The sequence below is a fragment of the Phoenix dactylifera genome, chromosome 18 (genome assembly GCF_051530095.1).
Source record: "Phoenix dactylifera cultivar Ajwa chromosome 18, Ajwa_hap1_PhDact_Kaust_v1.1, whole genome shotgun sequence".
Taxonomy (NCBI): domain Eukaryota; kingdom Viridiplantae; phylum Streptophyta; class Magnoliopsida; order Arecales; family Arecaceae; genus Phoenix; species Phoenix dactylifera.
In genome coordinates, this window is record NC_143207.1 from 15,110,172 (window position 1) to 15,133,669 (window position 23,498).

The window sequence follows — 23,498 nt, forward strand, 5'->3', positions numbered from 1 at the left end:
GATGTGTTTAATTCCACTATTCACCTGAAATGATTATATATTGGAATAGCCTCAAGTATTTACATATGACCTTTTAAATGTAATCTTTAATTCCACTATTCAGACTGTCCTTTTAAATGTAGTCTTAAGTTGTTGGCAAATAATGTCGAGGACATGAAACCAGTAGTCTTTCACATTCCAACTTATTTGTATCTTATGTTTTTTGATAGAAGCATTAGATATTTTGAATGCATCCCAGTGAACCTCATTGAGGCAAGAGATGCTCATGGTGTCAGCATCTTACAGTGGCTCTACCTAGAGCATGAATTCGATTAAAAGGACTCATATTAAATGACGCTGATTAATATGGAAAACCAGCTTCACCACAAAGTCCCAAACAAAAAGTGTAATAAATATCTAAAAAATTTCTGAACAGAACGGGGCTCAGAATCCATTCCACGGTAACTGAAGCACTGCTTCCAGCAAATAACCAGAAAGATAGCATGAAGCCTCGAGAATAATCACATCATATACAACAGGAAACTTCCCCTCTTCATCAAGGAATTAATCACCGCATTTCTACATGCACTATGCCTTAGAACAAACAAATGAAGTTGACATACAACAGCATGCTGCACCGCGGGACTTTCAAGCAGCAAAGATGCTCCAACCATCAGATAATGGTGAATTGTTTTAGCCATGGTAGAAATCTACAGGCCTGCAGTCACGACATACCAAGATGCAGGCATGAATTAGAGATGCAAGTAAGAGCATTTCCTGCAAGAGTACTGCTTGCAAGGTATCTCACATAGGTTAGACATCCAGGGATTTAACTCATGATGATATAGGCTCGTATGGATAAGATAGCCAAGGATGTTTCAGTGCTTCCGATGCTGTCGGCCGCTTCTTGGGATTTATCTCAAGAAGATAAGCAATAAAATCGATAAAGCCTTGGTCACCCATGGGCAGCCGGTGCCGTAATGATGACTTCTTTGGAATCAAGTACTCCAGCCTATTGGTTTCCTGAAAGAGTTAAAGCAGAATGCCTGTGAAATATAAACATAACATTATCCTAATGCAAAACTGCTAAGGTAACTGCTCCTATGGATTTAAAAAAATCTTTGCAAGACAGATTGAGTGCATCTAAAACAACAAACATTCTGGTAACAATCATTCACATTGTTTCAGAACTATGAAGTGCTAATGGTGCAAGATAATTTTGGTTAGATTGCAATAGTAATTAGTAGCATAAAACTTCCACATAAACCTGTTGAGGCATGCTCTATAGATGCCAAAGCATTACAAATAGCAGTCAATAGTATTAATGAAACAGGTGGGCTCATGGCCCCTGAAAAATGATCCATGAAGTTGAAATGCATCAACTGGTTATATGTGGAAAAATCCTGGTTTCACTACTTTTGTAAAGCCATATTTCATAATACCCTGTGCCAAGGATCACCAAGAAAGTATCCAAAGGGAAAACCATGCGATAGCAAGAAGGGAAGCCCCTTCAAATAGGGGCAAATATTTTTGCGAGTTGAATCTCCTTTTAGGGGCTCTTTCTGGATGAATGGAGCAATGCTATATAATATCATTGGCCAAGAAGATAAGCTATTCTGACACATAAATGTAGATGTTTGCATGCTAAAGAATCATAGTAACAATTTTACAACAGCCCTATTCAGAGAAAATTTTAAGAAAAATTAGAAATTGTGTATTAATTATTAGAAACTTGAAGAAAAAGAAAAGTAACCATACCTGATTTCTTTCATACAACATGTAGTTTTTTGTGAAATATTTGTATGTATCCCGTCCCTTAGCAAGCATACCTTGATCAATGGAGCCTATGATACCAATAACACGAGCGAGTAAAGTTGCAGGAGAATCATTTGTAAAGAGAACCTGTGCAAAATTAAACAATCAATTTGTTCTTTCTCAGAAGTCGCCAATGACATGCATGGAGATTACAGAGAGTTAAAAGGTAAGAATTTGCTTGAAAGTATTAAATCTAGATATCATTCAATTGCAAATATCCCACCAAATATCACCTTTCTTATCCTTTTTCTGAAAAAAAAATCAATGATATCTGTTATAGCAGTTAAAGAAACACTCATGAAAAATGAGAAAGATTTAAAAGTAACATCCTTTTTTTCAAGCGTAGGGTCTGACATTGTGGATAACTCGAAATGTTGTTCCAGCACATTCAATTTCCACCATTCTTTAACAAGTAAATTTAATCCCCAAAATTACTTGAGAAAAAGTGAATACTTGATGTAGGACATTCTGAAATTTAATCCCCAAAATTTATTTTATTAATCTAAAAGGTCATATACGACAAAGAGCTAATCATCACAAGACACATAGGACTACTAAAACTTACATTTCCAGTGCAAAGTTCAGCCAAGATGCATCCAAGTGACCATATGTCAATCTTTTCATCATATGGAAGGCCTAAGATAACTTCAGGTGCACGATAAGATCGTGACTGTACATAAGAACATAGGTGATCGGTTTCGAAGCAACTACTACCAAGGTCAATGACCTTCACTTCACACCTACTGTAGCTTTTTATCAAAATATTCTCAGGCTTCAAATCGCAATGAATAAGACCAAGGCCATGTAGAAATTGAAGTGCCTCCAAACATTGAATAGTAATTGACTGCAGATACAGATGTTGAAGGAGTATTAGTAGAACTGGGGGGAAATGTTGTAAATTAAGGGTTTTAATCTCTGACAAGAAAGCTTGTCATAGACAACCTGCAGCCTTGGCATTGTGAAATAAACCTCCCCTCCAGCTTCTCTATTGAACTTGTGGAACTCATATAAATTGGCCTTGAGAAGTTCGCAAACTATCAACAAGTGCTCCTGAAAAGTTCAGAAAAAATCAATCCAAAAAAAAAAAAAAACAACACAGATTAAAACAAACACATATTTGAACATTTGAAAACCAAAGGAACAATTGAAACCATACAATGGAGATAAGAGAGAAGTTGAAAATAACAAATTGGGTTTACTTCATGACAAACAATTTATTAGAAATAGTTCTTCTATGAACTTACTTGAGAAGAAAAGCTTTTCACAGAGTTAGAAGACATAATATATTCCAAGACTGAAAACAGTGGAGCATTTCATAAATAAGAGCGATATCACAATGTCAGTGATACAATAGTCATGTAGAGGATATGAAATCATAGAGGAAAGCAAAAAAATGGTTATTTCAACAAGTCACTATACAGAAATCAAAATTTACAAAATGAAGAACACTGCAAACAAATATCTTGTGCACCACTGGGCCTTTCATCAAATTAGAGACATAACAGATGGAGGGAACGTTCCAGTTAAACTAGAAAAGTAAAAATGGTTTAACAAGAGAAGGCATCTTCAGAATTTACGAAGACGAAACGTGAAGAGGAAGAGTCGAAGAGAAGATGAAAAGGGAACCTGGGATCCAAGAAAGAAAACAAAATTTATTTGAACTCACCAAAATATTTCAAAATTATTAGGTATGACTGGACCTCACAACAAAGATGCTCAATGTAACAGGAGACACAATCCTAATGACAGTAGGACAACATAGACATCTACAAAGAAATGAGAAGTCTAGTTATTGTGCCTTATCCAAAATACATTTAAACACTCCTAACGACGAGGAATTTTGATACAAGTCAATTTTATAAAAAATAAATGAATAAATTTATCTTTTAATGAATAGCATACTCGGCCCATCTATTAAAATAATAATAGATGTTTATACTTCTATTATAAGCCTAACCAAATACTAACAAACACTCTTAAACTAGTGGATTACAAATACAAGTCGATGTTGGAAAAAAATAATCCTTTCATAAATGGTTACGGAATATTAAAAGTAAAAAATCATTTTTTTTCAAACATATAGTGCACCTGTTTTTTGGCTTAACTGACCCGACCCATGGCCATCAGTCCTGGAACATCCAGAAACTCAGTCTAATTTTAAAATTATTGCAATTATGGTAATCCCAAAAAATCTCATGATCTCACATTTCAACATTCTGATTTGGCATGATTCCATCGGAATTGAACAAGCAGACCTTTAGGTTTATCATATAGGAATATATCAGGTCAGAAAGCTTCAAGTAGAGAAGCATACTCCACTTTAAGAGTTTTCCCTACCATTCGCTTTTATTACTTGTTTTACCTGTAGTTAACAACCAAAAAAATTCTAAAATGTACAAACCATCTTTATCACCAAAAATGTACAAAAGTTGTGATTTTGGAAGTAAAAACCTCCAAGGACGGCCTTGACAGAGGGAAATAAAACAATGTTCGTTGTACCATACTAGTTCGGTACTGGTATACGGTGAAGGAGGCATACCGAGTGTCGGTATGCCGAATTGGCCCGTTACCGTACCGTACCGATACAGTGATAGTGTGGCACTAGTACGGGTCCTGGTACTAAGACGGCGTACCTTGAAACAAAACTTATATTAAATGCACAATATAGAAGTGCTCTAGAGTTCATGTTAACACAAAAAGAAGACAAATCCCCAGCTAAGTGAATCTGCAAGTACATTGCAGCAAAGTTATATTATCATAGAGAATAAAAGGGCAAACATCAGATGCACTATTCCAAACTCAAACATCTCATGAAAACCCACTTTACTACTCTGCTACATGTGCGGCCAGATAAGAAAAGGAGAGAGATGAAATCATTGAAATCCAACAACAAACATAGAAGATAATAAGCTTTGATAGATCTCCCACAAACAAATTTCTCTAACCAATGAATCTCTCTATAATGTGCTATGGCTATGTTTCTTCTTTCATGGGTCCGTTGGAATGTGAGGCCCCAATAAAAGTCTCCCTTGAATTTTCTGGATAACTATTATCTCTATCACATAGTTGCAAAGTGGAAGACCCTCATGGGCTTTGAGATAGGTGTTACCTGGACACTTGGTCCAACACTTGAACCTCCAAAAATTTGAAAAGGGGACACCTTTGTGCAATTTAATGAACAAATAATGGACATATTATAAAAAGATGTTAGCTATATATCAATATATTAACACTATAGTTTCAATTCTCGAGGATAGGTACCATATTGATGGTCAGCTGGTCTAATATAATCCTTGACATGGGCGCAGTATGACTTGACACGCCTTGATGTATACGAGCAAGAAAAAAGTTTTTTTTTTCAAGAAAAAAGGACACTGAGTAGTACAGGGTCAATAAGCCTCAACGCGGGCAGTACAACATTAAACAGGCTTGATACGTCCAACACCAGTGCATCCCAGCTCCCAACATACCATATTATGGCCGGTATGCACATACTAGCCACCCTTCAATTAGACTACGGTAACTGGTTAATGGAATGTTTTACTCATATAGCATGTCTGAAGGCTGCCATGAAGAAAGTGAAAAGAACAAGAGGGCAAATGTTAAAATCCAAAAGTAGACTTACCACCTTGAGATGAAAAATGCATTGAAAACCAACTAATGAATGATATGGATGGTCACGAAAATAACATCAAAGACTGGCTGATCTAAATTTCAGAAACAATCACAAGAAATAGTGACTAAGAATACTGATCAAAAGAAGATTTACTCACCCGATAATAGAAGTAATCATAAAGGCGCAAAATATGGTACTTGTCAGCGGGATCATTCTTGTTGACAAATTTTAGAAGCTTAATTTCATCAAGGCTTTGATCAAAAAAATCTTTGTTGTTCTTTATAATTTTCATACATACATCCATGCCAGTGTGCAAGTCATGCGCTTGAATAGCTTTGCTGAATGCAGCAGATCCTAGGTATTCAGTAACATGATAACGCCCCGCAATCACTGAATTCAGTACAACATGGAAACTTTTATCCTCCTCAAAGCCGGTTCTGATAAGTTGTAAACAGGAATAATGATCAGAAACCAAATGAAAAAAAAAATGATCCAAGCATTTAGTTAAACAAGTTAGAGAAAAGTAGTTAGAACACACAATCATCACACAGATTCAGAAAAGTATTGAGAAAAAAATTAGACAAAAGCGAAATCAGGAGATGAAGCTAACATGCCTGTTTTTTCTATGCACAATCTTGAGGTCAAAGGTTTCAAATTCCTCTTCCTGAGATTTGATTTGTCTTACTTGCTCCTGTACTGCAGCTGCTTCTTCATCCTCCAGTGTTGTCCCAGTCTCAGGTTCTTCTTCTATTGCATCAGTTGCTTTCTCAAAATGACCTTTCTTAATATCCTCCCTTTCAGCATTAGCATAGCTCGATATTGATGACACAATTGAGTCTCTTGATCTTATAGCATCAGCAATATTTTCATTCTTGGAGCTCTTTGTTGGAGAAGAATCGCTGCTTTTCTGTCTCCATGTGGCAAGCATATCATCAGTACTTGTGCTGATGGGAAGTTCATCATCACCACCACCAACAGGATTGCCCTTGCTTGACCATAGAGTATGAGCAGAATCAGGGCACGACATATCTCCAGTTCCTGAAGGAGGTCGAAAGGAAAATCCACCATCTCTATAATTCATACCCATGGGGCAAAAGCCCTTTTCAAGAGCCATGACGTATTTATCTGACTTTTGTTTAGTTTTCTTTGTTTTGTCCATCTTTTTTTGAAATAAATAACTCTTATATGTTCTAGGCTGAGACTGTCTGATACCACCTGTACCAACATCATGGTCATGAAAGTATTCTATGTCCCCTTCGCTACTTCCTCCAACCAAACTTTCGCGGACTTCACTGCCGATATCAGCAACATCACTATTAATGCCCACACCAATGGATCTGACAGAACCAAGTTGATCATCATCTATGCAGAGATCATTAGGCTTAGGCTGCTCATACTCATTCAGAACTTTCCCATTTTCTAACATAATCAGTTCATCACTCTGGGTAACAAAGCCCTGCCAAACTGGTTCTGCACGCATTAAATTAAGCTCTTCAACATCCATCAATTGCCCATCATACTGAGCTATTAAATCATTTTCAGCTGTTCTACCATACATTTCAGATGGCACATATGTGATGGGACCCTCCAAAGCAGCAACTTGTTCCACACTTTTTGTATGGAGATACTGCTCCCCTGAGAAGTATGAGTCTTCTTCGGCAAAAGACTGGTCATCCAGCCGATCAGGAGCACTACCATGTCCTGTTCCCTTTTCGTTGTCACATGGAAAGTCAATTTCATGAGCTAGAAACCAAGTTTCATCTTCTATTGGTTGTCTTGTGTAGCCAACATCATCATCATCATCATATTCGTCAGAATCCCAATATTCATTTGGATAGTCAACTGATTCATCACCGACAGTAGCAAAACCAGATACTAAATCAGAAGTATCTTCAGTAATTCCTTGGCTTACAGAAAGCCAACTAGTACCGACAGGTTGCTTCTCACCTGTTGTCACATGCTACTCAGTAAACATAAGGCAAATGTACGTATATATGTATCTATGGGCGTGTATGCAATGGAATCATAAAGATGTACAACAATGATATCTCCCAAGTCACTTGCATTTGTATGAAAGCTTATCCTATGGAAAAAAACAAAGAAAAAAAGAAAATACTACAAACAAGTTTTACATAAACCTTTTTGATGGAGAAGCAGAGATACAAGCTATGCATCCATAATATCATTGGACACCTAACCATGCATGAAATTGTCACCGCCACTACCGAAATTCTCAAAGATAAGGAAGAGGCCATCATCACCTTCTACAAGTCTGAAGTCAATTAAAGGAGCGACCAAAAGTTGGTTCCTTCATCTGTAATATTTCAACCAGTAATTTAACATGATGGTTGTAGTATCTGCTCAATATTTTCTTGTCGAAACCTTCCTGACTAATGTGTTATGCTCCATAACTAACCCCATTATGATGGGAAAAGTTGATTATTGTTGTCTATGTGACAAGAATGCATCATGGCTTCTTATGCCTCATATGCCCACCAAGAGGTCTATCGGAATCTTGAAGTCTTATTGACTATAATTTACTTCTTTTTGTGAGGACTAAGCTACACTATATTTTTCTTTCAGATGGACCATCATGCTCTAAATTTTATCATAAACAACTTAGAACTCACATGAAGACCTAATAGTTATGCATAAAGAATTTCAAAATTGCAATTAGATAAGCAGTTATGTGAAAGATTCAAAAGTAGTCAAGCCAACTCCAAAAAAGCTGCCCTTTGAGGACCCAAATCTCGAGGACATATCATTTCTCATGTGTCACAAAATCCAAAATGGAAGCAAATCCCACTGGCTAGATCAACCATTATCTTTTATTCTGTTTATGCCTTCAGTTAAAAAAATCATGAGAGTCTGCCTTGGTTCGTCTGGCTCTCCAACACACTCTCCAAGCTGAGAGGTACCCCTTCAATAGCTATCTGCCTACCTGTAACCAATTTCTAATCCCTTCTCTCCTTCACCACTATAGATGACAGGAGAAATAATATCAATTTGGACAAGCATTGTTGCTATTAGAAGTCCAAAATGAAAGAAAATTAATCCTTCTTGCCATCTCCTGCTAATCTTTGTGAGATTCCAAAAGTGAGTACAATACTTAAAATACCTTCCACCAAACATGAAGAGGAGAGAGCAATTATGAGCCAAATAAAAGTCGACTTCAGATCAGTTAGGCTGCCACCACTAGAATCAAAGGGGCAAAATCATCAAGAATTATTAGGTGGTCCTCACTTTCAACACAAGGTTATACATCAAGTACTACCTTCTTGTGATTTCCTGCTGAGTAAATCCAACACTTAGCAACAGGTCAGGACCTCAGAAACATCCTTCATGGATATAAATAACAAACGGATTTCCACCAAATAAACAGGCATGGAGGAACTTTAGCTTTTGGTATATCTGCCAGACAAAGGCAAGCTAAAAAAGGTTTCGTAATGAGGGCATGGAAAACAATGTTTTTACAAGATAACAATTAGATATTAGGCAAGATATTCTCCTATCTCCCAGCTTCGCCTGGCTGATCACCAAATAACAGTAGTTCAATGCCCAATGACCATCCCAAAGGCCGCAAAACATCGTGCTATGTTATGTTCATGCTCTCTTTCTTTTTTTATTGTTTTTTCATTGACTTGGAAGTCATTCTATTAGGAAATCAGCAAAAGTTGATATATTGGAAGCATCCAGATTCCCACTTACGATGCCATGTGATTACCGCACGACTACATACTTAAGTTCATGTATGGTGTATTAATTCAAGCAAAGCTCAACAAGGACCCAACTAGCGATTGTATGATCTATATGTTCTAACAGGTTAAATAGTTGAATAAGGTGATATCAAGGGTTGTCAATGCATAACTGATAAACTCTGCAAGCTCATTCCTCAATTCTTCTCCATATCTCCCTTCTTATTAGTGTTTGCCCGCTCTCTGTTTTTCCAGATACTTAGATTGGTTGCATCCTAACTCTTGATTTTATTTTCCCCTTTCTTCCTCTCCATTACCCCCTCCTCATTTTATTCCATCCATGTAACTGAAACACCAAATTGTAACAAAGGATTTAGCAACCCAATCAACTCTTCATCATTTGAATTTGATCTAAGAGGAGTAAAAACTGAAGTTTCAGATCCTCATGGGCTGATGGAATACGAAGTTTTCCAAAATTTGGTTTCATGCCTTAAGATCAGGAAAGATATGTATGGAGAACTACTTTTATTTGGGTCTATATATATATATATATCAAATCATTTGCTGATATCTTGGAGGACCCATATTTCTCTACGGAACCACCATGGCCATATGTTATTGAATTGCATCATCAGCTTCCAATAAAATACAAATTATTTTCACATGAAGTCACAAGACTATGTTAGCAAGCTTGGAAGAAAGGTACTCCTATCCAAATTTACGATCAAAGAACTCAAGGACAAGCTCTACATGGCGAAATCTCTGACTCAAGTGCAATGGACTGATTATTTTGGATCAGCCATTTTGGATTTGCCTGTATACCTAGTCCATATCACAATTTAAGTTGAGAAGTTAAACTCTAGTCGAATAGCATTTATTTAGTATGGTTGGTAGTTAAATTTTAATTATCTGTTCATAAATGTGAAATGTGACTTTTAAAATTTCTAGGCTTTATTAATTATGGTTCAAGAATGTGCCTTTTAGAGTTTATACAAGTAAATTTTGTTCTCTCTTAGAAAACTGTTATGAGTTGATGTAAGAGATATGAAAAGTTCTATGATATCTATGTAAAACCATGTAGTCGTGAAAGAATATAATGAAAAATGAAGAATTGGTACGTTTTTATATTTAAATATAGTGGTGGATTCAACATGATATCTCCCTTCAACTTTCTTCTACTCTATACCATTCTTTTCTTTCTCTTGAACTTAAATGCCTACAGGCTTTTGCATCAATTTGCATGACAGTGGACCTGTCTTTTAGCAGAGGTACGGTACAGTCTTTTTCTAGGTAAACCATGATTCACCTTTCTTTCACTTCCATTTTTCCTCCAAACCCTCTTTTTGCATTTCTGTAGGTTTTCTCATTTTACATGTCCAGCATGCTTCTCTATCGCACTCTGAGGTCTCTGGAGTTTTGATGTGCTAACATGTCAAGTCTTCATGCTTGCTGAACTACCACCATTTGATGACTTATCATCAAGCGATGGCCAGCAAAGCTGGTGGACATGAAGAAACTCAGGTAGTTGAAACTAGATCCATAAATCACCTTGCTTTATTGTTGCAGAAAACAGGACAGCAAGAGAAAAATTAGTTGATTAATTTAGTATTAGATCTCAGATAGTTTGAATTTAAAATTTATAGAAAGGTGATGCTACTAGGAAAGCTCTCTAGAATTAAAAGTAACCAGAGATCAGCAGTAGAAGACTCCTAACAAAATCTCAGACTGAAGAAATAGAACCGGTGCAGAAAATAAGAAAAGGATTGCATGAATTTCCTACAGTTTGATGGAGTAGAACAAGAAAAAGAAGAAGATAACAGTGAAATATGATAAAGATCACATGAACAAGACAGAAGAGACAGAGGGGAAAAAGCAGCAAGAAACAGAGAACTTAAAGTGAAAAAGCAGGTAACTAACCTAGCACAAAGAAAAGTCTTTCCATTCATTAAAAAAAAAATCACATACGGCTTTGCAGTAGCTAGTGATAGGCCTTGTTATATCCTTTTTTCTATACTTGTTTCACAGGTAATCTAAGACGCTTATATCTTAATAACCAATTATCCAATCCCCATATGGACACCCAAAACCTTTCCTAAAATGCAAAATATGACTTCCCGCAAAGCCCCCTATAGAAAGACAATTATGAATATCCAACATTAAATTCTGATGATCTTAGGACTTACCTTGCCCAGTATATATCTAAAGTAAGATTTTTGCACACTAGTTCCATACAAGATAGGGTTCTAAAACTAACAACATAAGTTACCAAATTAAAATATCTGAAAATACAATCAAATATATACAGTAACACTAGTTCTCTTATCCATTTTCTTATCCACATTTGACCTTTCTTCTTGAAGTCTACTAATCATCACAACCACTCTTGATTGAAATAATTGTTGTTTACTTGGTAAAAATCATTAGGAAATGGATTTATGTTGCACAGTGGTTCCATGGGTAAGATACGAAGTAGAAACTCATCTAGTCTTATTTAAAGTTTGCACGCTAGAATCTTGATAAGGTGCTTCTTGCTATGATTTCTCCACCTATTGCTTGTTGGTTTTGATATTAACAATTGAACATGCATATTTGTAGTATACATTGCAAATATATTGGGCCATAGGTTCTTCTTTAAGTTGTTGTCGATTGCACAGAGAAATGCTAAGGTGTACTAATCTACCACCAATGCGTGGAAATACAATGGGCAATTAATCATAGATGCACAAATACCATTGTTTTTTTGAGGCTCACAGATGCACTGAATGGTTGCAAATACATTGGGCCACTGATCTATCACCAATGATTGCTCTTGCTTGTCGCCTCAACTATTAAATCTTGCAACAGATTGTCATAGCAAGTATACATGATCTCAACAATCTGCCTATTAATGGTTAGATCTTGCAGCAACTACTATCATGAATCACCAGCCAAAGCTTCAAGAATTGATTCATCAAAATCCTCAATTCTTCTACCAGAACATTTTCAACTGTTCCATTTTCAGTTGGTGGAACTTCTACTACAGGATTCATAACTTCTGCGGAATAGTGAGATCAATCTTTGGCAGATTCCTAAAGACCAAATCCTGGATGTCATAGCCGTTGTTATTTGATCATAATAAAAGGGTCCTTCAAAAGCCTCCACTGGAATAACCAAGATAGGGGAATAAAGATTAGAGATAAGGGGTTAGCATCAACTTTTTTTAAGGCATGAACTAGTTAATCTCACTGAACAGAATTCTATCTCAAATGGCATCATGGCCTTTCTCGATCAGCTCGCCTTCAAATTCCCCTGGATTTTGGCTGCTTAGGTGGATAACACTTTTCAGACATAGATTATATAATTGATCAGACAAGTAAGGTTTATTTTGATACCAAACTGATGTATCCTTAAAGGCTAGATTACATGAGTTCAACTAAGAAGAAAGGAGGTAAAGAGATAGAAATAGAAGATGAAGATGAAGAAAGATGGGAAGAATCTAACAAAAATTTTCTTCATTCAAATGTCAATCATCATATTACAATCACCATATCTCCGCCAGCCCTATATAAAAGGCTACTGAAGTGACAACGAAAGACAATCCTATTAAATCCACTTTTTTATTTAAGTTGGAATATTTGAAAGGGAAAAAAATCCTAATGGACCAAAGAATTTAACTTTTTAAGAGAAAGGATTCACAATCCTATTGCCGATCCATTGATACTGAACCTTCTTTCTGACTGACAACTTCCCTAAGAAAGCCACAACACCAAGAAACTAATTTCTAGTCCACTTAACCATACATTTATCTTGTAATACTAATAGTATACGAACACTGAATGTTCCCTACAGCAGCCTAGTTTGCATGGTTCATTGTTTGGATAATCAAAAGACAGTTCCACAAAGCATGATTTGTCAGAAATCTCTCCACTGACGGTTCTTAGTTCCCTATAGCAGCTTAGCTTATGTAGTGCTTTGTCCAAATGATCCCAAGGAAATTCCATGGAGAAAATATTCATAAGGTTCTCCATTAGTGGTTCCATAAGTTAAAAACTTTTCTTGATAAAGCACCCAGGTAAAGAGGTCATAGAAAGAGTGACGGTAACATATCTGACCTCTAAGTTTACACTTCACGTTTGATTTCCAATAGTACAACCCCATTTAGGCATGCCCCATGGTGCACTTAATGCATCAAGTCAACTTCTAGATATTTCCATAAGGAATTACAAATGGAACAAAAATATATGATGGAGTCCAGCAGAGGTAAGCAGCATTTGATGATAAAAATCCTTTTGCGCCGAACAAATCAAAGATGGTAAAGAAAAATGCAAACATTCATAGATTCATCAAGTACTGGAAGAATGTGAACCATAAAAAAAGGCATTAATTAGATTAAATGATATGTCTAAACAAAGACTATCAAAAATTTAACTAATACTGGACCTGAAAGGTTAATCTCTTGCCCAACAGGCACATCAAGAAGAGAGCCCATCGAGATTGTGTTATCTGCACCAGGAGGCTTCATACCCAATCGATGATAATCAAACTTTTCCTCCCAATTAATAGTTACTGGCTTATCCTCAGACTTGAGCTTAACAGGAGGAAGCCATGGCATCTCTTCCTTGTGATTCCCCACATCAAGTGATAAGTTAAAGCTCCTGATAAACTTTTGCTCTGATCTTTCTTGAGACTTCCCAGACTGGAAAGGCCTGCTCACATTATCTAGCTGTTGGTTTGCTGCTTCACTGATATCATTACTTTCTGTTTTCTTCCTCCTCTCTTTTTCATCATCCCTACACCCTAGACTACCACCATAGCTTGTCGAGGCATCCTGACCAGAAGAAGGAAACATTGTTTTCACAGAACAGTCCTTCGAAGTCGCCTCACATTTCAGCCATGAGTTATCCAGTAAATTATCCTTGGAGTAAGAATCACTAGCTCTATATTCACTCATCTGACTGATGACAGGCTCTCCTTCAACCTTTGATTTACCCGTGCCCCCGATGCAAGAACTCCTTTGTTCCATAAAAAACTCTGGCTCCGTTCCAACAGCAACATCCCTCTTGTCTAACACCATTGGACCTGACCAGTACTTTCGCCGACCAGATATCAAGAGCCCAGAGAAGTTGTTCGCGATCTTGTCTGAGTCCTTTGATAAGGGATCAGTATGACCATCAATGAAGCCATAGTCCCAAGGGTACAAATCTGATGAACCGATACCCTGATCAAGAACAACACCCTTCTTGCTTCCAGACCCATTTCCAATGCTCCTTACCTCAACCTCCTTAACGATGAGCTCCTTAGAACTGCCTCCAGAATGCGTAGCAGCACCAACTTTCCTTGCATTGGCAGCTGCTGTGCTGGCTTCTCTCGGTTCTTCTTTCTCTATGGAAAGGCATTCTTGTAGGGACCCATTCAGATCCGGCCGGCTACTGAGTTCTCCTCGCAGAGCAGCCTCGGCCTTTGTGAACCGATTTCTCCTCAAAAAATCCAGCACCACGTCGACCGAGTTCGCCATCTCCTGGTGTCCAACCAAATACTACAAAGATGACGTCCAGACACCTGGAAACCAACGAAGAAAGACAGAAAAACAAACCAAAAAAAAAAAAAAATTCCGTTCTCTATCAAATTTATCCTCAAAGAAGTGCAAAACAAGCTCCTTTAATGAGAAATTTTCAAAAAAAAAAAAAAACACAGAGATTTCGCAGCAGCCTCGGCGGCCAAACCCTAACCGTACATCGAGAACATGATGCCCACCCCAAAAACCCTAGAGCCGGCAGTTCCGAAACCAGAGGACAGAAGTCAGACGGCCATTCCGACTCGGGATCGGGAGCTCGGGAAAGTCCCCGATGTGGCTCAAATCCCTCGATTTCTGAAGCGATTTCAAGCCAGAAACAGAAGCAAGAGAGAAGGATTTCGCACGGAGAGAGAGAAGAGCAGAGAAGGCCAAGAGGACTCACAGATCGGGGTAGGAGTTGGCTCGTGGCCGAGGAGGAAGAGAGAAGCGAAGCGTCCTTCGCCGGCGGCAAAAATGGGAGGTGGCGGAGTCTCCGGAGCGGCGGATTGGGACGCCATTAGGGGCGGAGGACAAGAGGGAGATGGCCGGAGCGGCGACAGCAGCACGGCATCTCGTGGATTCAAGCCTGCAGTCTCCGGACAAAGCATCGCAGGGGAATAATAATACCAGGAGGATATATAGTTGCAACTTCTGCACCGTTATATTATTTATTTTTCTAAGGTTAAGAAACTATTTAGCCTTTTGAATTACCTTCTTAACGAATGTTAAAGTATAAAAAAAAAAATTGACGAGTAGTCCATCGAGATTCGCATTTCCATGACTTTTGATCACATGCATCAACTGTGTCGTGGTTATATTTTACTTTTAGTGGTCCATTATTTAGACACCATCATTGTGCCGGCATTTGGTATTTATGTATCATCATTAAAATTTATTATTTAACTATATATTAATAATATTAATATTAATATGCCCGATTATCATCATTAAATTTATTTAAAAATTTTTTATTTATTATAATTTATTATATATTATATTATAAGTAATCAGTTTTAATGATACAAGTATTAATATGCTCGTTCATCATTAAAGTTTGCTGCTTAATTTGTCATAAAAATTTGGTTATTATTGTATTGCAATTTTAATGATAATTAGAAAAAAGATAAAAAAATTGTATTGTGTCGTGCATGATTGGTAATAATGATCGAAGTTTTCATAGAATTCTCTGTTCGCCATATGAATGCTATACTCGATCATCATTTAAATTTATTGGTTAATATGCGGCTAATATTAATGGCATCGGTATTAATGTGCTTGATCATTATTAAAGTTTTTTTCTTAATATACAACATAAATTTAGCTATTAAAACCTTCTATTTATTATAATTATTATATTACTGTATTGTATTTTATAATTAGTTAGAAAAACGAGAAAAAGATCATACCCTACTTGTAGGATAGAAGTTTCTGCAATATCAGTATTAATGATGCTAATATTTATGATAGAAGCTTCTGCACAATGATTTGTGCAAAATTCTCCCTTCATATCTAGATATGGATGTATATGTTGCTTAACTTGTGCAAAATTCTCTAGATGATGACATTAATAACACTAATATTAGTAACTAGTTTTTTTGCAAAGAAGCTCAACTTGTGTAAAGTTCTCTGGTCACCATGTAGGCGCCATTATTAATAACACTAGTATTAAGGAGGCGAGTTTTTATTACTCTAATCACTATAGTTCATTTGCTTAATGTACAAAAAAATTTGGCTATTGAAGTCTTTTATTTAATATTATTTGTCACATTATCATATTGCATTTCAAAATAGTTTAGAAAATGAGAGAAAGTCTCATGGGATTGGTATTAATGACATTGATATTAAATGAAAGGAGTTTCTGCATGGAGATCTGAATTGTTCTTATTTTCGCCATGTGGATGTCAGTATTAATGACAAAAAAATTTACTCAGTCATCACTAAAAATTATTGCTTAATATGCAGCAGAAATTTGACTATTTAGATTTTCTATTTATTGTAATTTGTTACATTATTATATTGCATTTCTCAAATAGTAAAAAAAAAAGAGGTAAAAATGTCAACCAGAGTTATTTGCTCGTTATTTAACTAACATGACAGTTTAATATAACTAAACAATAATGGTGATAATGAATAAGTGATACTTAGAATTAAAAAAAAAAAAATCAAACTATAGATATTTACGGTGCACTAAGGCACAGTGAATTGTTACAAATTATAGACGTTGAGGATTAATAGGGGGTGTGGTGCCTGTATCAGCATGCGCAATGTACCAAGTTTGGTAAATAGAGGATGAAGGGATTGGCTGGGTCAGATTCTTAAATAAGTATAAAGAGAGAATTATATGTTGAGTTGAGTTGTTTTACTTCTTTTGGGTAGAATATTGAGTTGGAGATTTAGATGTAAATGGAAGCTTTTCTTAGTGTATGATGGGCTTGCATAAGCTCAAATAAATGGACCAAATTTGTTCTATTTTTTTTTTTCATTTTCTTTTTCCTTTCATGGACCCATACCTGTACAATTTGAGTTTTCCAACTCTATCAAGTGGCCTATGAATGTTGTTTATCAAATGTAGAAACTAACGTGCCTTTAGTTGTATTGGCAGGTTTTAAACTTCTTTGTTAGCATAATTTTAGAAATCACACAACATGCATCTCTTATAATATATTTTTTTATTAGTATGATTCTATGTCAAATTATATTAATTTTTTTATTAGCATTAACTTATTAGAGTGATTTTAGAGATCACATAACAACTTATATCAGCGAGTAATATTTTTTATTAATAGTGCGATCCAATATCAAACTATATATATTTTTTTTAATGGTGTCTGTATATAAATATATAAAACTCCTGAAATGTATTGAACATGATGCAACATACAAATAAAAATATTTTTTTCATTTTTTTTTTCTACTTTTGTAAATATTTTAACATTCTTATTCATTTTTTGGCAAAAAGAGCTCCCATTCATCCTTGGCCAGCTGGATTTCAACTTTGGGTGCTTAGGTGGTGCATACAAACAACCTAGTTTGAGACGAGCACGGACCCACCTATCAGGTAACACACTAGAAGACAAATTTTTGCATAGTGGAAACTAGAATGTCTTTTTCCTTAAACTTTTTTTTTTTGGTTGGTAGTAAGACACGTGAGCATCTTGCGTTTTGGCTGTTTCCCTTTGCAAACTCCAAATGAGCTATACGGATTGAAAGAGAGCAGGACGACCACCAACTCAAGCCACCTCACCCTCGGCAAAGGATGCGATCTTACTTTTTACCCAAAAAATTAAATTATATAAATATCCTTCTAATTATCAAATTTTATATAAATATTTTTTTAGTAAAATTTATATATATATAAAATACTTATTTTACTATACTATTTTTTTATTTTTATTTTTGTATATATACCTATGCCGTATAACACTGTTAAATTTTTTTTTATGAAAATAAAACAATTACGATGGAAGGCAAAAAAATATAATTTCAAACTTATATTTTTTCTAAAATTAAAATAAATATAGTTTTTATTAATGTTGTTAGAAAAATCATTATATTAAAAGTATTTGTGCAAAAATAGTGTTTTATTAAAGTATAGAAATAAATATAATTTTTTTAAAAATATTCATACAAATTTAAATTTTTAGAAAAATATTTATAAAAAAATAAAAAAAAAATCTAAATTAGCCACTCGACTCTGGGCATGGGCGGCTCCACACAAGAACAAGAGATATCTTTTCAGCGAGTGCGAGGGCACTCCTTGGTGGAAAAGCTAGTTTTTTTTTTTTTATGCAACAAAAGTAACCATGCTAAGTATTTACGCAGATTCTATCTTGTCGTTAAAATTTTTAAAATAAAATAAAAATTAAAATAAACTATCAATTTTTTAAGACAATCAAATCATCTTTTAATTTCAAGTTAAAGTTTGATTCAACCTTTTTATTGAATCGAGCGAGCGCAGAATACAATGCAGCATTTAATGAGCAACCGCAGCGCATGGACAACCATCAAACAAGGTAGCATTCATATATAGAATCTATCTGCTGGTGACAACCATTCATCGAGTGCTGCATAGCACTCCATAATGCAAACAACACATTAAATCCTACCTATATTATAGTCAGATCCATTCATTTGGATTCTTCCGTATTACAATCTCGTCCGCCAATTTGGATACAAGCCCCCAAGTCCAGATGTGGGCTGAGTTCAGATCTAAGATCCAGGCCAGTCCTAATCTAAGCCCAGAACATATCCGGGCCTGCCAAATTTGATGCAATCTGTTTATGGAAGCTCATTTCTAGTTGTAACTCCAGTCCAAAACTATTAATGTAGCCCAGTTTTGAGTTCAGGCAGTTGCAGTACAGAAGCTTGTCATCCTGATGCATGAAGGTCAGAAAGGCTATGGGTTTTAAGGTTTACACACAATCACACAAAAGTGACTCTAAACAGTTTTTTTAACTTCCGGTCCAAGGAAATTGCAATACAACCAGCTCATTCACTCGATGACCACAAAAATACCAGCGACTGCTGCTGCCCAGGCTAGTAGTAGGGCTTCCCTTCAAGTCTGTTCTTCTCATCCTGCAAACCAAAAGTTACCCAGAAGTGAGGTAGGTAAGATTTATTGCTGACCTGAAGAATACAGCTTGGCAGATGGAGCATAAATTTTAGAAAGTTCTACCAGAAAAACTGCCTTCGATGCATAAGCCGATGAAGAACAATTTAAGCAATAGGACAAGGGCCGAGGTAAATATTTATATGATCACTTATTTCCAAAACATTAGTCTAAATCTGCTTGTAAAATATCGAAACATAAATAAGTCCATCCTAAATTGCACCAAAACTTGTTATTCTTGATGAGACGTCGCAAAAAATGCATATGTGAAGAAAAAGTATAACAAAAGGAGGAAACAACAACAAATATTGATGTGCAGAACATCAAGGTAATATGATTCATCATTTTTCTTTTGTACACTCAAATTTATTTTGGCTAAAACAATGCCACCAGTTAGCTCTGTTCGGGTTATTGGTTTCTCAACTTTTTTTGATGACAAGTTCTGCCTTTTTTGGAGCACTACCCAGAACCTTGGACAACCTACTAGAGGTGAGGGGTCGGTCAACTGTAATAACAGTTATTGGCAAGTCTTGCTCAGATTAACTTGGCCACTTTTTAACTACTCGTGCTACCTGTTCATGTGCCTAAAGAATCATCCTGGGATGCTTTTTATGTGCCAAATGCACGCTGTCACTTTGATGCCTCGAAATTTAGTCATAAACCAAAAACTTAAGAGAGTGGTTTGACAGCCTAATTTATTTCTGCACACAGGTCCTACAACCGCAAACAATCCCAAAAACCAAATTTGCCGAAGACTTTAAGTAGCCCAAATCTTATACGCACCACAAGAGGATGCCGAAGATTGATAACCTTTGGTTCAATTTTCTTATTAGTATAATTGCTGAAACTTAGGCTGTGCTTGAATGTTTAACCATCCAAGGTGCCCATCTTTATTGCAACTTATTAAGTGTACTTTGATGTTTTCAAAATGAACTATATTGGTAGAAGCACTTATTTTTATGACTTTTATAAGACATTGTTTCTTAGTTTTTCAAGCTTCAATACGTTGATCCGTATTACTTTTATCATCTTAATTTTCATAATTTTATATTGTTCGCTATATCAGGGCGCTTGCTAGACTATGTAGTTTATCATTGAATTATCATATTTTATAGAGTGGAAGCTGATTGGCAATAGGCGCTACTAGCAAGCTTAAAGTGTACATAGTGAAGCTATTACTAGAGAAGAAAGAGTCAGATCCTTTTCTGTATGTTAAGGCTTGACTTGTACATATATAAGTGACTATACTAGCAGAGTAAGGAGAGGATTTTGTAGTGTACAAATACAATAATTCTCTTAAAATGAAATGTTTTGTATATTATAGGACAATGGAATGAACTAATCTTTATTTTTGACTTCAAGGCTTCAGGCTATAGAAAATTAATTTTGGTGAAATTTTAGCTTGCTCTGTTCATTCAAATCGGCACTTATGTTATAATTACACAAGTTGAAGTTTGATTTGAGAATCATAAGCTTCCGTGATGATTAGTCATGCCATTGGTTGATAATAAGTTACCCTCGGAGGCTAGGTGCCGGATCTTGACAGGTCATGATTACGAGTGTCAACTTTCAAATGCTTGTTTGAAGAGAAGTACACCAAAGTGCAAAACTAAGTTCTAGCTTCTCCCACAAAACACATTTTTGACTTCTGGCCAGAGGGGAGGGGGGTTGGAAGTTGAGGTCGATTTTCAGGAAAGGACAGGGCACATTAATGTAATCCTTTGCTCACCAGCAACAAACATGAATGCCATTGAAATGAACAAGTCCCCTTCAACAGACATGAATGCGATTGAAATGAACAAGCCCCTTCCTGATTCCCCAACATCATCCTATCCACAGCAGTGGATGTTCACCTGGCCATCAAGTCTGAGACTTGAGTTTCTCTAGATGTGATTATGACACATTTCAATTCAAACACTTTATGAACATTCATGCATCCAAACATACCCATAATTAGCTTCAAGCATTTGAACAGATTCATGTAGAAGAACAAAGAATGAGAGAGCTAGAATTGGCTTTTTTATCCTATTGGATATCTTTAAACTAGAAATAAAGTGGAAATGAATTTGAACTTCTGTTATTCATCATCAACAAGCAACCAATCATCTTGGGTTGCATCAAGTGCACTGCATAGTAGCATAAAAGGGAAGAATGTAGCTACAAAATAGGGTAGAACACATGGCTTGAGCATCAACAAGGAGAATCAGAAAATTGATGTAGCTTATTGCAAGGAATATCAACCTGTAGAATAATTTTCTGGGTGATTCTTGGAGTTAAAAACAAAAGAGAGCAAATAAAAATTTGCATGCAGTTTTTATGAATTTGTGTTAAATGCCAAATAGAGATCATGCGGTCAGCATGAAAAATTGCATACCAAAATGTCTATTAAGAATGTTAGATGACATGTTTACATGTTACTAGAGTACAAACTACAAACCACTAATAACTAGCAGCCCAATGAGTAAGAAGATGTGTTCATCTCAAAGGCACAAATAAACCAAAGAGCCCAATGAGTAGCAGCCCCAAACTTATAGTATAGGACAATAAAATAAAATAAAATCATCAGCAAAACTCTATGGCAACTTTAGCGATTTTCCTTTTAAAAACAAGAATTCCCTCTATATTTTAAGTTAGAGAGGTATGCACCACTGTTATACCAATACTATGAAATGAATTAGGATCCCTACAGCAAATTGCAGCTTCCGTCAGTTCCAAATTCTCAAGCAATCTTTAATAGGAAAGCAGAACAGCAATATCCATGAAATAGATAAAACACCCTAAATCTTGAGTAAGAAGTAAATGTAAAACCATTCAAAAAGAAAGTTGAAGAAGACATCATACCTCAAACGCTTTCTTCAGCTGAAGGAGTTCCTTGTCAAGATCATCAATGGCCTGCGTGTATGCCTGGGTCGGCGATGACTGGCTCGTGGTGTGTATCTAATGAAAGCCCAACTAAAAATTAGAAAACACTAAATCCTCAAAAACCCTAAACCCTAGACTCATGGATACAGAAGATTCACCCACCCTGACAACGATCTTGTATTGCAGAGGATGCGGAAGCTTGTAACCAGCGAAAAGCACATTCGGATCCCTATGCAACTGCCTGAGATACATAATATCCCCAACTTGAAAAAGAATAATAGCATAAAGTATTTACGATCTTTTAAAAGGTAAAGAAAACAAGGAGGGGAGGATTACAAAGAGAAACACACATTCTAAGGATGTTGCCAATGGTGTGGTCTTCTCTCTCGATGGTGAAGGAAGCGGCATTAACAATCTTGGTGTCCCTCTCATAGGATACCCTGTTTTCATTAAGGGGAAAAGCTTATTGCGCAAAATGTACAAGAAGAAACTAAGAAATGAAGGGAAGATATATAAAATGATGGGGGAAGAGGGATGGTTCACTACTTCTTGGTGCCTTCCGGGACAACAAAGCGTTCGTAACGATCCGGGGCATTCATGGTTCCTCCTCTTCTTTTTTCACAGCTTCCTTTGCCTCACGACTTAAACCAAATAATTTTTTTAGAAAAAATCGAATAACATACAGAATTAAAGATAAAAATAAACATGAATCATTAAATCTACAATCTACACAACTACACTACTCTCAATTGAAGCATTGACAATGATATAATCATCAACCATCTCTAGAGAAATCCCTAATTAAATGACCACTCAAGCAGTAGCACAAATTAAATGGGGGAGCAAGAAAGGGGGAAGAGAGAAGGGAGGAAGAGGAAAAGAGAGAGGGAGAGGGACCGCCGGAAAGTTTGACAGGCCTCGACCACTGCGGCAGGCAGCCCAGCAGCCACATCGCACAGGGGACTGAGGGGAGCCCGCGAGAGGGGAGGGGGAGAGAGAGATAAAGAGAGGGGAGGGGGAGAGCGAGTACTTCGTGCCTCGTAGAGAGAGGGGCGCCGGCGTCCTCTCCGCCCGCTCTTCCACCACCGTATTCGCCGGCCGTCGGAGGAAGGGAAGACGGTCGCCGGAGAGAGATTAGAGAATGGAAAGAAGAAAGGGGGATCGGGGGTTTTGGGGCGGGGCGAAGGGGGTCGAATAGGGTATTATTTCTATGTTTTAGACCAAAGTGCCCCCAATTTATAACCGATCTCGGTTTAAACTAGGGGTAAAAAAGACTTTGGAGAAACTAGAGCAGCCGTGAGCGCCGCCGGCTAAATTCACGAAAAAAAAAAACTACACAGTGGCAGAAAATCGTTTAGAGAAGTTAATAGTATTGCGGATTGACCGACC

The 23,498-nt window shown here is 36.5% G+C and overlaps 2 protein-coding genes across 13 annotated transcripts; both read right to left on the reverse strand.

Moving 5' to 3' along the window:
• Positions 1-375: 375 nt before the first annotated feature.
• On the reverse strand, positions 376-15,304 carry LOC103706777 (uncharacterized). 10 transcript variants are annotated; one of them, XR_015974552.2, is made up of 10 exons: positions 15,042-15,274; positions 13,525-14,643; positions 6,025-7,357; positions 5,568-5,847; positions 2,737-2,844; positions 2,360-2,638; positions 2,028-2,262; positions 1,738-1,881; positions 814-1,002; positions 376-697 (listed from the first exon to the last, which is right to left on the reverse strand). XR_015974552.2 is itself a non-coding variant. In XM_088714001.2 (9 exons), exons 2-8 carry the CDS (start codon positions 14,597-14,599, stop codon positions 814-816), a joined length of 3,408 nt encoding a protein of 1,135 aa, XP_088570127.2. In that variant the 5' UTR covers positions 14,600-14,602; positions 15,042-15,304; the 3' UTR covers positions 376-697. The 10 variants fall into 10 exon arrangements, 7 of the variants coding, with proteins under 7 accessions (XP_088570127.2, XP_088570125.2, XP_088570126.2 ...); XR_015974551.2 differs by having other exon boundaries at positions 788-1,002; XR_015974550.2 differs by having other exon boundaries at positions 376-1,002.
• Positions 15,305-18,747: 3,443 nt separating this feature from the next.
• Positions 18,748-23,286, reverse strand: NRPB11 (DNA-directed RNA polymerase, RBP11-like protein). 3 transcript variants are annotated; one of them, XM_008790993.6, is made up of 6 exons: positions 23,140-23,281; positions 22,656-22,750; positions 22,460-22,549; positions 22,272-22,350; positions 22,089-22,184; positions 18,748-19,213 (listed from the first exon to the last, which is right to left on the reverse strand). In XM_008790993.6, exons 2-6 carry the CDS (start codon positions 22,706-22,708, stop codon positions 19,175-19,177), a joined length of 357 nt encoding a protein of 118 aa, XP_008789215.1. In that variant the 5' UTR covers positions 22,709-22,750; positions 23,140-23,281; the 3' UTR covers positions 18,748-19,174. The 3 variants fall into 3 exon arrangements, with proteins under 3 accessions (XP_008789215.1, XP_008789216.1, XP_088570458.1); XM_008790994.6 differs by having other exon boundaries at positions 18,916-19,213; positions 23,147-23,286; XM_088714332.2 differs by lacking the exon at positions 18,748-19,213 and adding an exon at positions 20,874-21,100.
• Positions 23,287-23,498: the final 212 nt, after the last annotated feature.

Excerpts from the sequence above, each read along its gene's own strand:
- LOC103706777 (XM_088714001.2), bottom strand. The coding sequence starts at position 14,599 with ATGGCGAACTCGGTCGACGTGGTGCTGGATTTTTTGAGGAGAAATCGG. Across the intron at positions 2,639-2,736 it reads TCACAATGCCAAGGCTGCAG|TCAATTACTATTCAATGTTT; the intron begins GTTGTCTATGAC and ends CTGTATCTGCAG. Across the intron at positions 1,882-2,359 it reads CTGAACTTTGCACTGGAAAT|GTTCTCTTTACAAATGATTC; the intron begins GTAAGTTTTAGT and ends AATTTTGCACAG.
- NRPB11 (XM_008790993.6), bottom strand. The coding sequence starts at position 22,708 with ATGAATGCCCCGGATCGTTACGAACGCTTTGTTGTCCCGGAAGGCACC. Across the intron at positions 22,550-22,655 it reads GTCCCGGAAGGCACCAAGAA|GGTATCCTATGAGAGGGACA; the intron begins GTAGTGAACCAT and ends TAATGAAAACAG. Across the intron at positions 19,214-22,088 it reads AGCTGAAGAAAGCGTTTGAG|GATGAGAAGAACAGACTTGA; the intron begins GTATGATGTCTT and ends TTTGGTTTGCAG.